This window comes from Acartia tonsa, chromosome 10, assembly GCF_053477335.1.
Source record: "Acartia tonsa isolate MP-2025a chromosome 10, ASM5347733v1, whole genome shotgun sequence".
Taxonomy (NCBI): domain Eukaryota; kingdom Metazoa; phylum Arthropoda; class Copepoda; order Calanoida; family Acartiidae; genus Acartia; species Acartia tonsa.
The window spans coordinates 27,244,992-27,258,567 of NC_137269.1; the positions used below are offsets into that span (position 1 = coordinate 27,244,992).

Sequence of the window (13,576 nt, forward strand, 5' to 3'; positions counted from 1 at the left end):
TTATTAGCCAGCTGGAAGTATTACTTTAATAGTACATGAAAATCTGGACCAAGTAATTACTTATTGATTCTTTCAAAAGTTAAAAATATTTATAATAAATATATCGTACATTATAAAAAGAATGATTTCAACAAATTACTTCTTTATACTTAAGTAAATGGATATATTGAAAAATATTTTGTATTTATATATCATGGCTTACTATTGGGTCGTAATACTAAAAATAAAGAATAAAACTAAAAAGGAAAAAGGAAAAATTATATTTAAAAGTAAAATTTCTGTAACGTAAGTGGGTAGTTTTAGTGAAGTAAAAATATTTTCCTAGCTTAAAGATTGAATTTTAAATACATTTTTGTCAGTCTACTTTCTTCACTTTAAAATTATTTATCCTTCTGCTGTTATTAGAAACGAAACTTTTCTATAAATGATTTGTAGAGCAGTATGGAATACTATTTTGATTTTTATCTGAAAGAGCACATCTACTCTTTAACTGTATATCACTTATTAATTATGAAAATCAAATTATTTTCAAAAAATAACGTAATTTAAAGTATTTCAACAAACATCAAAATTAATATACAATTTTAAAACATCACTTTCTATATATTTACTGTGTAACAATTCTAATAAATATTTGTATCTTAAGTTAATCTTCCTTGAGTAACTTTTACAAAATTGCTCCGAATTCGAATATATTTCTTTAAGAAAAGTTAAACTACTGGTTAGACAATAGAATGTAATATATTTAAGATAAATATAAACCTATAGACTAAAGATTTATATCTCAGTAAGACAGTTGTCAAGAGACAGATAAGGACCTAGATTCTAAAAAAAAATATTACTACTGTTTGGTGCTTTCCCTCAAAGGGCCTGTAGAGCACTGGAACCCCTCCCTATTTTTTAAATAAATTTTAAAAAGGGGGAGTAGGTTTTGTTTTATTTTCCTTAATACTGCAGTGCTCGAGGCTACTAACAATCCAATGTAAACTAACATGATTTAAAGTAATACACAAACAAGTAATAATAGGGGGGGGGGGATCTATGTTCGACTAGGCACTACGCCTAATGTTCTTCTACAGTATCTAGTATAGAGTTCATGCATAGTTTATATCTTTAAATAATCACACACACAATTAAATATACTTGTGATGACGAATTTCTTAGTATAAACATTTATTAAATATAAGATTTTTTTTCTTACCTCATTTTAAAGAAATATGGTGTATAAGCAGGAGGTATCTATTATTTCTATTATCTTTCTTGGAAAGCTTCATGTAGGTCCCATCATAAGGGTTTAGGTACTACAACTGGTTATAGGTTAACAACTAGCTAAGAATTTTTAGAATACTCCCCCAGTCTAACTGAGATATGATAAATTGACAGTTTAGGTTGTAAATGGATAAAGATTATTTACAAGAAATCTATGATATTTCAGACTATTAGGTCACCATCTCAATTTATATTCTTTATGTTATAAATAGAATTAAACGATACATTATTATTTTGATTTTTACTTTTTACCACTTAGCTGCTTAACCCCTAGCCTCTAAGGAAGGGCGTGGGAGCCTCTAAACCTTACAAGACATTTTTATAGCTAGCTTTTTTTAAAAGTACAGACAATTAAGATCTTATTTTCCGATATCTTTAGCTTCTGAATTACAAACCTTACTATTTTTTATTGTAGAAGTATATGATATACCTATCAATAGCCTAGTATAATAACTAATAAAAAAAACTGTTTACCTAAACCCTAGCTCCTTTATAATTAACTATCGGCTTCGCCCCTAGCCTTTAGCTCCCAAGAAAATAGTTTAAAAGATACAAACAACTTATATAAATACTATAAGCTTTAAAAAAATCACAATTTTCAAACTTAGACTTTCAATATAAAGATTTGTAGAAAAAACCTAACAACAAATTCTAACATATTTCTGATCAACATAGCAATAAAACGTCTTTTGCAAAATCTTTATCATCAAAAATAAATAGCACTTACTAAAGACTTTTTTTCATTTAAACTTATACTTTTCACATTAATTAACTTTAAAGATTGATTTTTTCTAAAAGAAAGGTTGCGTGATTTTTTTATTCATGTATCATATTTGGGAATGTAAATCAATTTAGCGGTCATTGTCTTATCCCTTTAGATCCCTGAATAGTAATTAACAATGATCAATGGTTCTCTTTTTTTCTATGTTGCTTCTCATTGGTTCTTGGAAGGTTTATAACTTATTTTGGGAGGGTACCTCCACCATCCTAGGTGAAATCAACCCCTAAAAAAGGACCCCATTTCACACACAAAAAAATAACTTTTTCTTTTTAAGTCTAAAATAAAAATCTAGTTGTAGAATTCAACCACTTCTTCCCCTCTCAAGTGCCCTTAAAGGCCTCTAGGGGCGTAGCCGCTAGTACCAAATAAATATATTCTTTAATGTTTTTATACAGACAGATGAACAATTAGACATACTCTGATTGTAGAGTTTCTTTGTATATATGTATGTATCTTTATAATAAAGTAACACGTTCTATGTGAGTCTTTGTGCACCAAGGGATCTCACTAACCACTGAACCAATATGGTTCTCCTTTACATGGTAGCTTCTTATATGTCCTGGTAAGGCTTATTACTATTTTGGGGAAGGGTACCATCACTATCCCAAGAGAATCAACTCTCCAAAATAAATGTTTTTAACTTTATCATTAAAAAAAACTGTAATTGTAAGGGGGGGTTCGTCTTCCCCCCCAACCTAAGGGTCCCTATATGCCTCTAGAGGTGTAACCGCTGCTATTAGAGTATCCAATGATATAAAGCAGTAAGGTTTTTTATCTGAATCTCAAAATTAGGCAATTAATTATGAATAAAAAAATCACGCAACCTTTCTTTTTAAAAAAATCAATCTTTAAAGTTAATTAATGTGAAAAGTATAAGTTTAAATGAAAAAAAGTCTTCAGTAAGTTCTATTTATTTTTGATGATAAAGATTTTGCAAAAGATGTTTTATTGCTATGTTGATCAGAAATATGTTAGAATTTGTTGTTAGGTTTTTTCTACAAATCTTTATATTGAAAGTCTAAATTTGAAAATTGTGATTTTTTTAAAGCTTATAGTATTTATATAAGTTGTTTGTATCTTTTAGTAAAAAAAAATTTTGAAAATTATTTTTTGTTTGTTTTTTATTAAAGATTTTCATATTTTTTTAAACTTTTTTTTCAGAACTTTAAATTGAAAAAAAACCAAAAGACCCCGCTAAAATATTTTGTCTCCACCTGGAATCATCAAGGATTTATGTCTATTTTCACCCTACATAGGTCCCAGGACTCGGCACTTACTTTTGTCTTGATTCAATTGTAGCCCACAGTGGATATATTCTCTGAAGAAAAGAGCCCAATCGGTTCAGTGGTTACTGAGATCTTACGCTTCAGATGGACAGACAGCTATCGTTATACTTTGTATTATATATTATCTTTTTAACAATTCCTTTTGTTTCAGTGGTGAGAATAGAAACTTATTACGCCTGCTCCCCGGGGTCCCGGGGGTGCCAGGGGTGCCTGGTGAGCCCCCCGGGGATCCTTCCGGATCCCTGCAACAACTAGACAATAATTTTCCTGCCACACAAATACAAAATCCTGAAGGAATGAACATTAAAAAAAAAATTATGATTTTCTATAAATAATTTGGGTATAGTCCCTTTCGTAACATCGCACTTTATGGGGCATTTCTTCATATTTTTCACAGTAGCTTTTCTCATATTTCTAGCCCATGCGGAGGGCTCTAACCCTGCGGGGGCAATTACCTAACCCTGTGGAGCAATCACCTAACCCAATATAACCTCACCTAACCTTTAAAAAACCATTTAAAAAATACGACGAATCGCCCCTTATGGGGCGATGTTACGAAAGGGACTATTCCCAATAATTGTAATAGCTTCACGACAAAGATTAGGAAATAAAGGGTTATTGTTATCTTGTCATCTTACAAAATTTAAAAAATGTTCAATTAACCTTCAGATGCAATTCTAGAAAACTCAGAGCTTAAATCTTTACAAGATTCAAATCATCATTTAATTATTGAGGAATATCACACATTTTCTGCTAATAAAATCTTTGAATGTGTTTATGTCAACGGGTGAGAGCACGTGTCCTTTAAACTTTGGGCAACAGTCAGAGGCGTGCACTAGGTTTTGCAAAAGGGGGGGGGGGGGTGCGAAAAATGCACCAAAAATGCACGTCCTTACAATATCCTCTCAAACAAGACACCAAGACAGATTTTATTATGGTGGGGGGAGGGGAGGGCATACAACCCCCTGGTTTTCTAACCCCAACATATTCAATATACTCCAAAAGCAAACAAGTATACTTTGATTTGTACAATTCTTTTTATTTCCCCCTACATGTTTTTTAACTCAGCATCCCCCTTGTTTTATAAAGTGGGGTGTATTAGGGGGATTAATCACATGTTTAGAGGGTCGAAGCCCTTATTCACGCCTCTGGTATCTGTATAATGTACATTCCCTCCCTGCATAAACAAAGCTATTGGTATTTTCTTCAAAAACTCTAAAATACGTATTGATACTGGATAGATGGATAAATATTAGATACTGTGTGATACCAAATAATTAGGAGGAGGAATTTCTGGCAAAAGAACAGAAAAATATTCTGGAACAGTTAAATAAACTTCAAGAGCTCAAATTAATTCAAGGTAGAGATAGATAGATATTAGTTAGATAGATATGTATGTATATAAATAGATAGATTCTCCATAGACAACAAAAAGGTTCCAAGCCAAAGGTGCTACACAAAGGGATGATGAAAGAAAATGTATATATATAAAGCATTTTTCTGACCTCTAGCTTTAATGATGGCCGCAAAATTTAGGTCTTACTGGGGCTGAAATTAAAGGGTTAAGAGTGTAACTCTTTAAAGTAAAAATAGATGGGAGAATAAATATATTTTTTTTAATCTTTGAAATTAGAAAATCTACCAATCTTAAATTACAGCGGAGGAGGAAAGAAGTTGGGCCGGTAGAAAGCATCGGTTAGAGGGAACAAGTTCTCCACCTGGAGAACATACAACCCTGGCCCCTCCAGAACCACGCATACTGCCAGCTGACCACCAGGTAACACACAGACAGACATACAAATAGACAAACAAACAGACAGACAATAGTTAAGGTGAAGTAAGTAAAAAGAATCAGACAATCTTTCATGGGTGTATGGGCATTTTAGTACATAGAATTGCTACGCTCTCATCAATTTAACTGGAATTGCAAGTGTTAAAATTGCCAGGAAAAATTACAAAATGACCCAAAACTGACGTACCGACAGACAGATGGACCTTAAGTGTATTAATGCAGGGAGTAAGGGAGGGGACAATGGGCAATTAATTCAATTTAAGAGGGTTCGCTGAAAAGCAATAAAAACCAGATTTTTCAAGAAAATTTTACCAAAATTGTAAAGGGATCATGGTAACCTAATTTAGAACAAAATTAGTTCTAAGAAAAAAATAATTTACTTGAAAATTAAATTATCAACACATCACAATGTAGTAAACATTCTGTAATTAATCACTAGAAAAATCTTGTTTAGAACTACCTCAACCCTTCTGATATATTTATAATTGACCCCTAAATTCAAGCGGTTCTTAGATTAATTGATACATAAATATCACAGTAGAGTTTCTATACATGAAAAGACATTTTCTTGGGAGAAAATATTTGTTAAAACCAGCGATAAATAACAAACTTTTCTGTCAGCATATTCAAAACTAGCTCAGCTAGTTAGCGGGGCATTGATGCGCAAGTCCCCAAAATCAGTAAGAATCTGCTGTATTCGTGTACATTCCCTTTGAGCCAGTCCCCAAAGTCTGAGACTCCTTAAAAATTGAATATTCGATCCATTGTCCCCTCCCTTACTCCCTGGTATTAATGCATTGGTTTTTTAAAATGTTTAGGAAATAAATTAATTTCATTCAACTTTGATTATGTAATTTAAGTTTTAAATCCAAACAAACGAATGAATTGAATCAACTCTCAAATTCCATATTTTTCTTTCACTATTTGCTTTTCATGAATTTATGATTTATTAATTAAACGTTTTTCCACTATTTTTCTAATTAAGATAAGTGTAGTTAATTAAAGTGAGTTACTTTAATATGGAAAAGTAAAAAATGTAGAAAGATAAACATGAAAAACATGAGACACAAAATTTTTAGTTAAATTCTTCCAAACTATTACAGACAACAATTATTATTTGATTGCACGACCTTTCTCTAAGAGACTTTAAATTGTAATAATTATCTATTTTCGCCTGTTTGTGGGCCAAGGCCTTCTATTTAATCTAATAACTGACATAGCTGAAGAAAGAAGAATTTAGCGACAAAACTCGAACCCACAAACCTACAGAATCATCCAATCTTTATTCCTTCAACGTGTTTGTATTTCTCTAAGAATATTTATTCCGAAACTTGAATATATAGGTCAAAATATAAATAAAGGAAAATAATTTCATTTTGAAAACATTTCAATTTATTTGACTTTATGAAAGCGTTGAATGTTATTAAAGTACATAATTATCCCATTACATCGGAGTCAGTACACAGACCTCACTTCTTGTTATTTATTAAAATTTAAACTCCTTTTAGGGAGGTGGCCACCAGTTTGATTCTCTCATTACAGAACATAATTCTATAATAGAACATAACTCAAGATATACAGGTAGTTAGATAGATTGATAGATAGATAGGTTGATAGACAGGCAATAAAATGTCATGGATAATTTTTAATCTAGTGTGATAACAATCTATAACAATCATATTGTTTCAGGAATCTTATAGCAATGATTGAAATCGATAGGATTATTTTAATCGTTTATTTTATTCAGAAAGCGAGTGTGACGAGGAGTTAATTATCCGCACAATAGTATCAGCTATGCAGGTATTATGATACATATTAACACAGAAATTTTTAAAGAAGCTTGCAGGTAATGTTAAGAATCACTTCTAGACTATAACTCAAAATTTATCCACGCTGTGTCTTAATACAGTCAAGATTTTTTTACCTTTTCCCAAAAAGGACCAATTAAATAAGGAATTTCCACCACAATTAAAAAAATTATGTTGTATTTATTAAAGACATTATTTGCAGTTCTTATCAAGGTAATTTATAATACCTTCTTGAAAATGTATATTTACCAAAATTTCATAAACATCTCTAGAAGAGTATGAATAAACAGGTATTCATGAATATTAAGTCAAATTCTTTGCTAATATTATGATGTGGAAAAAAACTTATTCCTTTTTAAATTTTGGTTTATTTAAATATGTACTTATTGGTTTCCAATGATCGAAATGTAAAAATATCTTGGTATTATTTAGACAGGGCGTTAATCCTTTGTCCTTGAATCTCTACTTTATTTTAATCTGAGAAAATGTTCTTTTGATCTAAAAGTCTAAAATTGACCTCAGACTTAAAAGCTGAGACAAAAGAAAGATTGGCATTAATAATTTATAGCGAATTATTTCACAAAATTGTACAGGAAAAAGATAATAAGATTTATATCAGGCTTTTATACACAAAAATACTTGGCGTCTTAATATCTAAATTTAAACCAATGCAATGGATATTTTAGTAAACATAATTAATATTGCAAACGGAGTTGCACCCACTTTTGAAAACGATTACATGGGGATGGTCCATGCATTTGTTCTTAAGTTCTTTGACTAGTCACAGTTCTTTCGAAGGTGCTTTGACTTATTTGTCAGAACCTAAATTGGGACATAGTGCATTTCATTACCCTAGGTTAGGTAACTTCATTTCACTTTTCAATGAAATTTAAAATGCAGCGGTTTTTGAGAAAATTAGATTTTAAAATTTCAAGTTCAATTTTCACCCACTAGGAGTTACCCTTAATCATGGCAAGAAAAGCAAAGATTATTTATTTAAAATTTTGAACAATTTGCTTTTATAAAGTTCTTCATAAAATCACTCCTGAAGTGAGTTAATTAATGGCCATATTTATCAGTTGCTTTGCTAAGGTCACGGAAATTCAGCCTTAAATAAATAATTTATAGAGAGGTTTTATGACAGACTTTATAAAAGCAATATTGTTCAAAAATTTAAATAAATAATCTTCGCTTTTCTTGTCTTGATTATGCGGTAACTCCTAGTGGGTGAAAATTGAACTTCAATTTTTCAAATGTAATTTTCTCAAAAACCGCTCCATTTTAAATTTTATTGAAAAGTGAAATGAAGTGACCTAACCTCGGGTGATGAAATGCACTATGTCCCAATATAGGTTCTGACACAAAAGTCAAAGCACCTTCATACGCACTGTGTAGTATAAGTGTCTCAAAAAATCAGCCATTTGACGTCATAAAAATTACGGATGAGAGGAAAAATGTGATAGAAAACCCCTAAAAAAGAGATAGATATTTCCTAATTTTTATGACGTCACATGGCTCATATTTTTAGACATTTTGTCTTAGGACTTTATTATCTTATTTATAATAATAATTTATTTTTAGAATTCCAGTATTTTCCATGCAAACTCAATTATTTTGGAAGCCTCAGCCAACAATTTTCAGGAATTGTTAACCTTTTAATCAATTAATGTAATAAATGAATCTATAATTTAGTTAATAAAGGGATGAAGGGGTCATTTAGCTGTTTATTACACTGATCCGAAAAGTTTTTTAAAAACGTTTTTTATTCGTTGGCTTAGCAACTTTTATTGGTTTTGATTGGCTGTTTTATAGAGTTGAGTGTTAAAACATTTCAACCACTAATTGTAATCCACAGATGGAGAAATTTTGTGTATCATCATTATGGATGTACATTAATTTACTGAACATTGTCTTATCCCTTTAGATCCCTGAGTTGATATTAATATAAAAGGATGATAGATATGACAAAATAAAATAAAAATACAACTCCAAATTTATCATTACTTTTCAAATAACCTAATGCCTAAGTTTTATAACAACTTGAAAATAAATCTTACTTTTGAAGGTCCAATTATGCAAAACTGACAATTTACTCCTTATTTTAAATGTTTTACTGCAAGGAAAAAGGTAAAAGAAAATTAGTTGAAAGGAAGGTCACATAAATGCAAAACTGCCCTATTAGAATTTTTTGTAAGTTGAGAAAATATTTGCACTAAAATCCAATTTCTTATTCTAGAACTTGTTTTATTTGATAATTTATTCTTATTTTTAGCCTATGTCATTGTCCAATTTTTGTGAAAAAATTGCTAATTATAAAAACTTTAAAAGTAATCCATTATGATGATAATTATCATGAATTGCACAACATGCTATTACTCTTTCAAAGCATTTAAAGGAAATATAATAATTTAATAATATGTTTATCATAATTTACTAAACCTATTTTACACACCCAAAAAATAGTTTTAATCAAATTTTAGTAAAATTATTCATGAATTAAGATTTATATTAATTAAGAAACTTGAAAGAAAAATTCTAGCTTATATTCTACCTAAAGACTTTCAATTTAGGAACATTTAAAACACCTGCATATTTGAAATATTATGTTAAATTGATTTTTTCATTCATTTTCTTCAAAAATATATAGCTTATAAGAGTTTTTAATATGTAATTTTTTTCTCATCATAATAAGATTGAAAAGAATATAACCTGTAAAGGCAATTATTACCTGACTAAAACAAACTTAAACCTATTTAATGATCTTATTGACACTCGAAAACAATTGATGTAATAAATAGAGAATATGTAATTTACTAAGTATATTTGCGATTACTTTTATTTAATGAAATCTTCCAATTTTTAACATGTACAAAACGGCCTGCTTAATTGCTTCAAGATCCATGTCAGATCTATATAGGAAATAAATGTCTATAAACGAGCTCAAGTTTTCCAAGGAATATATGATTAAAACTCATAGTGCTCCAATAATCCATAATAAACTCTCATTGCCCAGAACGATAAGACCCATTATTTTACTTTATTAAAAATAAATTCATTTTTTTCATTTCATGTTGCTATTTACCTTATATTGATGTATTTAATTTCTAATCATAAAAAAGAAAATTTAAATTTATAATATGATAAATTTAAGAAAACTATGTTTTAAAAGAATTCGATTGTGGCGACATTTTGTGTGTTCAAATATTAAACTAAAATTGTAATCATCATCATTAACCCTTTGGTGATGGTAATGTAAAGAAAAAAATATAATTTAAAAAAATCTTTTAAAAATCATTTAAATTATTAAATATTTACTTTCTTTTAGATAGTAATGCCGGGTGAGGAAAATAGATTTATTGAGAAATAGATATGCATATAGAAAACTAGCCAATAGGGAGATAATTATATCGAGCCAACTCTAGTATATATATATTATATACTTATGATAAAGAAAGTCATAACAGAACAAGCAAAGAGCGTTGAAAATATTGTTACAAGGTAAAATTGTTTTATAGTAAGGTTTTGAGCCAATTTACTATTGCATAAGGTAAAGAATGCATCCAAAAAGTATTACAACAAGGGCATCAGCTTAGCCAGGGTAAAAGTAATCAAGAGTTTTAAATATGCTTGAACTATTTTAAAAAGAAATAATTTATTTTTTAAATTTTAGTAGTAAATTTAAATTTGAATTATGACAAATTATGTCTAAACATGGAAAAAATTAGTTGACCTTCCTTATTTCCTGTGGCATAGCTTAATTATCTTATTTGTTGCACTTACACAAAAAGAAGACAGTTTTGTTTTTTTAGAATTAAGTGTTTTGCATTTTCCAGAAGGTCAAACATAATAATACAATTATCTGTTATCATCTTTTTGCTTTTCATTATGTTTTTTCATAGTTTGGACAGGGGAAATGATAATTCAAAATGATTTTTTTTATTTTCATTATAACTTTGCCTATTATCTATCAAAATACTTTGTAATAAGGGTGATTTTATTTTGTACCCAAATTTGTTGATTTAATTTTAAAGATGAGTTGATAATCTTATTAGTACCTATAATGTATGAGTAAAAAAGAGATAAATTTAGTTAATGGATTATTGTTTAATATCCTATTTGTTGGTCCACACAAAGTAAATAAGCTTTTATTTATTTAGATAAATGGGTGTTTATGGGATATAATATTAGAAAATTGAACAAAAATGAGTTTTGCCCTCAAGATACCTTATATTTTCTCTCCTTACACCATTAGAATATAAATATAAACCTAAGTTAGATAAATTACAAGAAGTCAGACTTACACAAATTGTGTACATACACCCAAATAAAGAAATATTGGTGGAATAAAGCAGTAGTGGTATTTTTTTAGATTAAAAGTTATTCGTAAAAAAATAGTATTACTCATAAAAATACTAAAAACTTCAATTCTTGGCTTTTTCTACAAAAATACGTTTCACGTCGTAAATATCTATTTTTAAGAATTAGCATTTCAATAGATTCTTTTTGTTTTAAATTGAGAAGCAGAAAAGCTAGTGTTTGTTTAGTATGTGTATTTTAAAAGATTCCAATAAATCTTATCTATCCACCTTTAAACACTTTTCCAGGTATTGTAAATTTAACACAAAGATTGGATTGAGTGGGGCCTAGGAGACTGGAAAGGAAAATATTAGGTTTAGTTAGTTCTGTGCTGAATTGCTGCCTTTTCATTTAAATCAAATTCTTTACATTTTCTTCCATAAAAGGAAAACACTTGTTTTAAAATATGATTGTTTTGCCTATCATTATTTTATGAAACATAATACTATCAACTTTGTATGATAAGCATTGCCTAAACTTTTCGTTATTGATCAAATTTTTTTTTAAAGATGTATAAAAACTATTGAAATTAACAGGAACTTGAAGATATTGTATAATATTCTTTTAAGTTTGAGTTGATTACTCTGCATGCAGCTTTTTTGGGGTTTTTACCTAAAATTTACCTACAATTTGTGTAAATGTATTATTCACCTATTTTGATTTTGACAACACTGTTGAAATAGTGACATGATTGAATTGAGGAAATTCTTTATTAGAATCCAACTCTTGGTATACTTAACACACATACCACTAAGAGAAATTTTCATTCTTATTATTCACATTATCAATAGTTCTATATTTTGGATTTCTGAAAAATTTGACACAATTGCCTGGTTCACTATAAACATAGCTTTTTTGTTTAACTTTTTAGGCTGGAAAGAATAATTCAGCCTAAAAAAATCATTTTGTGAAATATTTGAATTTTTGACAATAAAAATGTTTTACAAATTATCTATTTTTATCAAGTTTGACAAACTTCCACTCCCCCAATTATGTAAATAATAAAACTTAAACGTTTTATTATGAAATTGTTCTTCTTCTGAAAGCATAAGAAATAACCAAACCATTTGCTTTGTTGCAAAAATAAATGATGGTAACACTCCAGATGAATTTGCAAGCTAAAATATTTGAGAAAGTGAATCTCATCCTGGTGGCATCTTGATAAAAGGAGAAGAACACCCAATCTGAACATTTAATGGAAACTAGATTAAACCAAGGATTATCTGAATTAGAATATATAGATAGATCTCACCTCAACAAGACTACTTATTTCAAAACTGTCTTCATCCTATTCTGCATTAAAGTAAATCTTTGTTTAAATCATGAAAATGCATGCTTGTCTAAAAATGAAATATTCTAAAATTTATTAACATAAATTGCAAATCTTTGTAGAGCCAGGTCATCAGCAACAATTGCAGCTGAGAATTCATGTTGGTGGCCAAATTTTGACAAATGTGGGCTTCTACATGTTCTAGCACCAGAGGTGCGGATCTTTATTCAGATTTTGTACAGTATTATAATTGAAAAAAAGATCTTAATTATTGAAAGTCCACATATCTATTATATCCCCCGGAAAAAATCGTCATACTCTTTATATTTTGTAAATCTGGAAGTTCCTCATCCCTGGTACTCAAACAGCAGGACACAGTCCACAGCCAGAGCAGTGCACAACTTCTAAGAAAATCTGCCAAATTACCTTTACCACAAGATATACAATGATAGATGGATAACAAAAGAGTTCTACTATGATAGATGGTTATTGAATGCCAATATATTTAGATTGTACAAAATTAATGTTCATAAATCATTATTATACCCATGATGCATTAGTAGTGCATTCTTTGATAATTTATTGTGTCCTTTCTATGACAAATAGAGTTCAAAATTTTAAAAAAAACCTATTATTTTGATAAAAAATGTCAAAATGTAAACAAATTGTTTGTTTAGTTCATTAAATGCAATCTTATCATTAATATTTTTATTTTAATAAAATAACTGGTAATCTATTATATTTGTAACTCTATTGAAATTACCAAAAAAATATTTACTTGGCACTTAGGCAGTGTTAGGAAAGAGAAAAGAGAAAGAAGATTATGTGTTGGAATGATTTTTCTTGTATTCCCTGGCAAGTTCGAACCCATTAATTCCCTTTTCCTTACACCAGAGAATGAGTGTGTTACGCGGCATTCCTAACTATCTCCGCGCTTCGCTTGTAAACAAACAAAGGCGCGCACATTTTTTCCTTGTTGATTCCCATGTGAAGAGCTACGTGAATAAAAATAAT

General features: G+C 29.3%; 1 protein-coding gene across 1 annotated transcript in view; it reads left to right on the forward strand.

The window, feature by feature from the left end:
- Positions 1 to 13,576, forward strand: part of LOC145329750 (uncharacterized) — a 114,173-nt gene that overhangs the window by 36,672 nt on the left and 63,925 nt on the right. Inside the window, exons 9-15 of the mRNA XM_080174130.1 lie at positions 3,488 to 3,628; positions 4,004 to 4,068; positions 4,616 to 4,696; positions 4,995 to 5,113; positions 6,637 to 6,709; positions 6,876 to 6,928; positions 8,518 to 8,574. Coding sequence (XP_080030256.1) covers positions 3,488 to 3,628; positions 4,004 to 4,068; positions 4,616 to 4,696; positions 4,995 to 5,113; positions 6,637 to 6,709; positions 6,876 to 6,928; positions 8,518 to 8,574 — 589 coding nt within the window. The remainder of the gene's footprint in view (positions 1 to 3,487; positions 3,629 to 4,003; positions 4,069 to 4,615; positions 4,697 to 4,994; positions 5,114 to 6,636; positions 6,710 to 6,875; positions 6,929 to 8,517; positions 8,575 to 13,576) is intronic.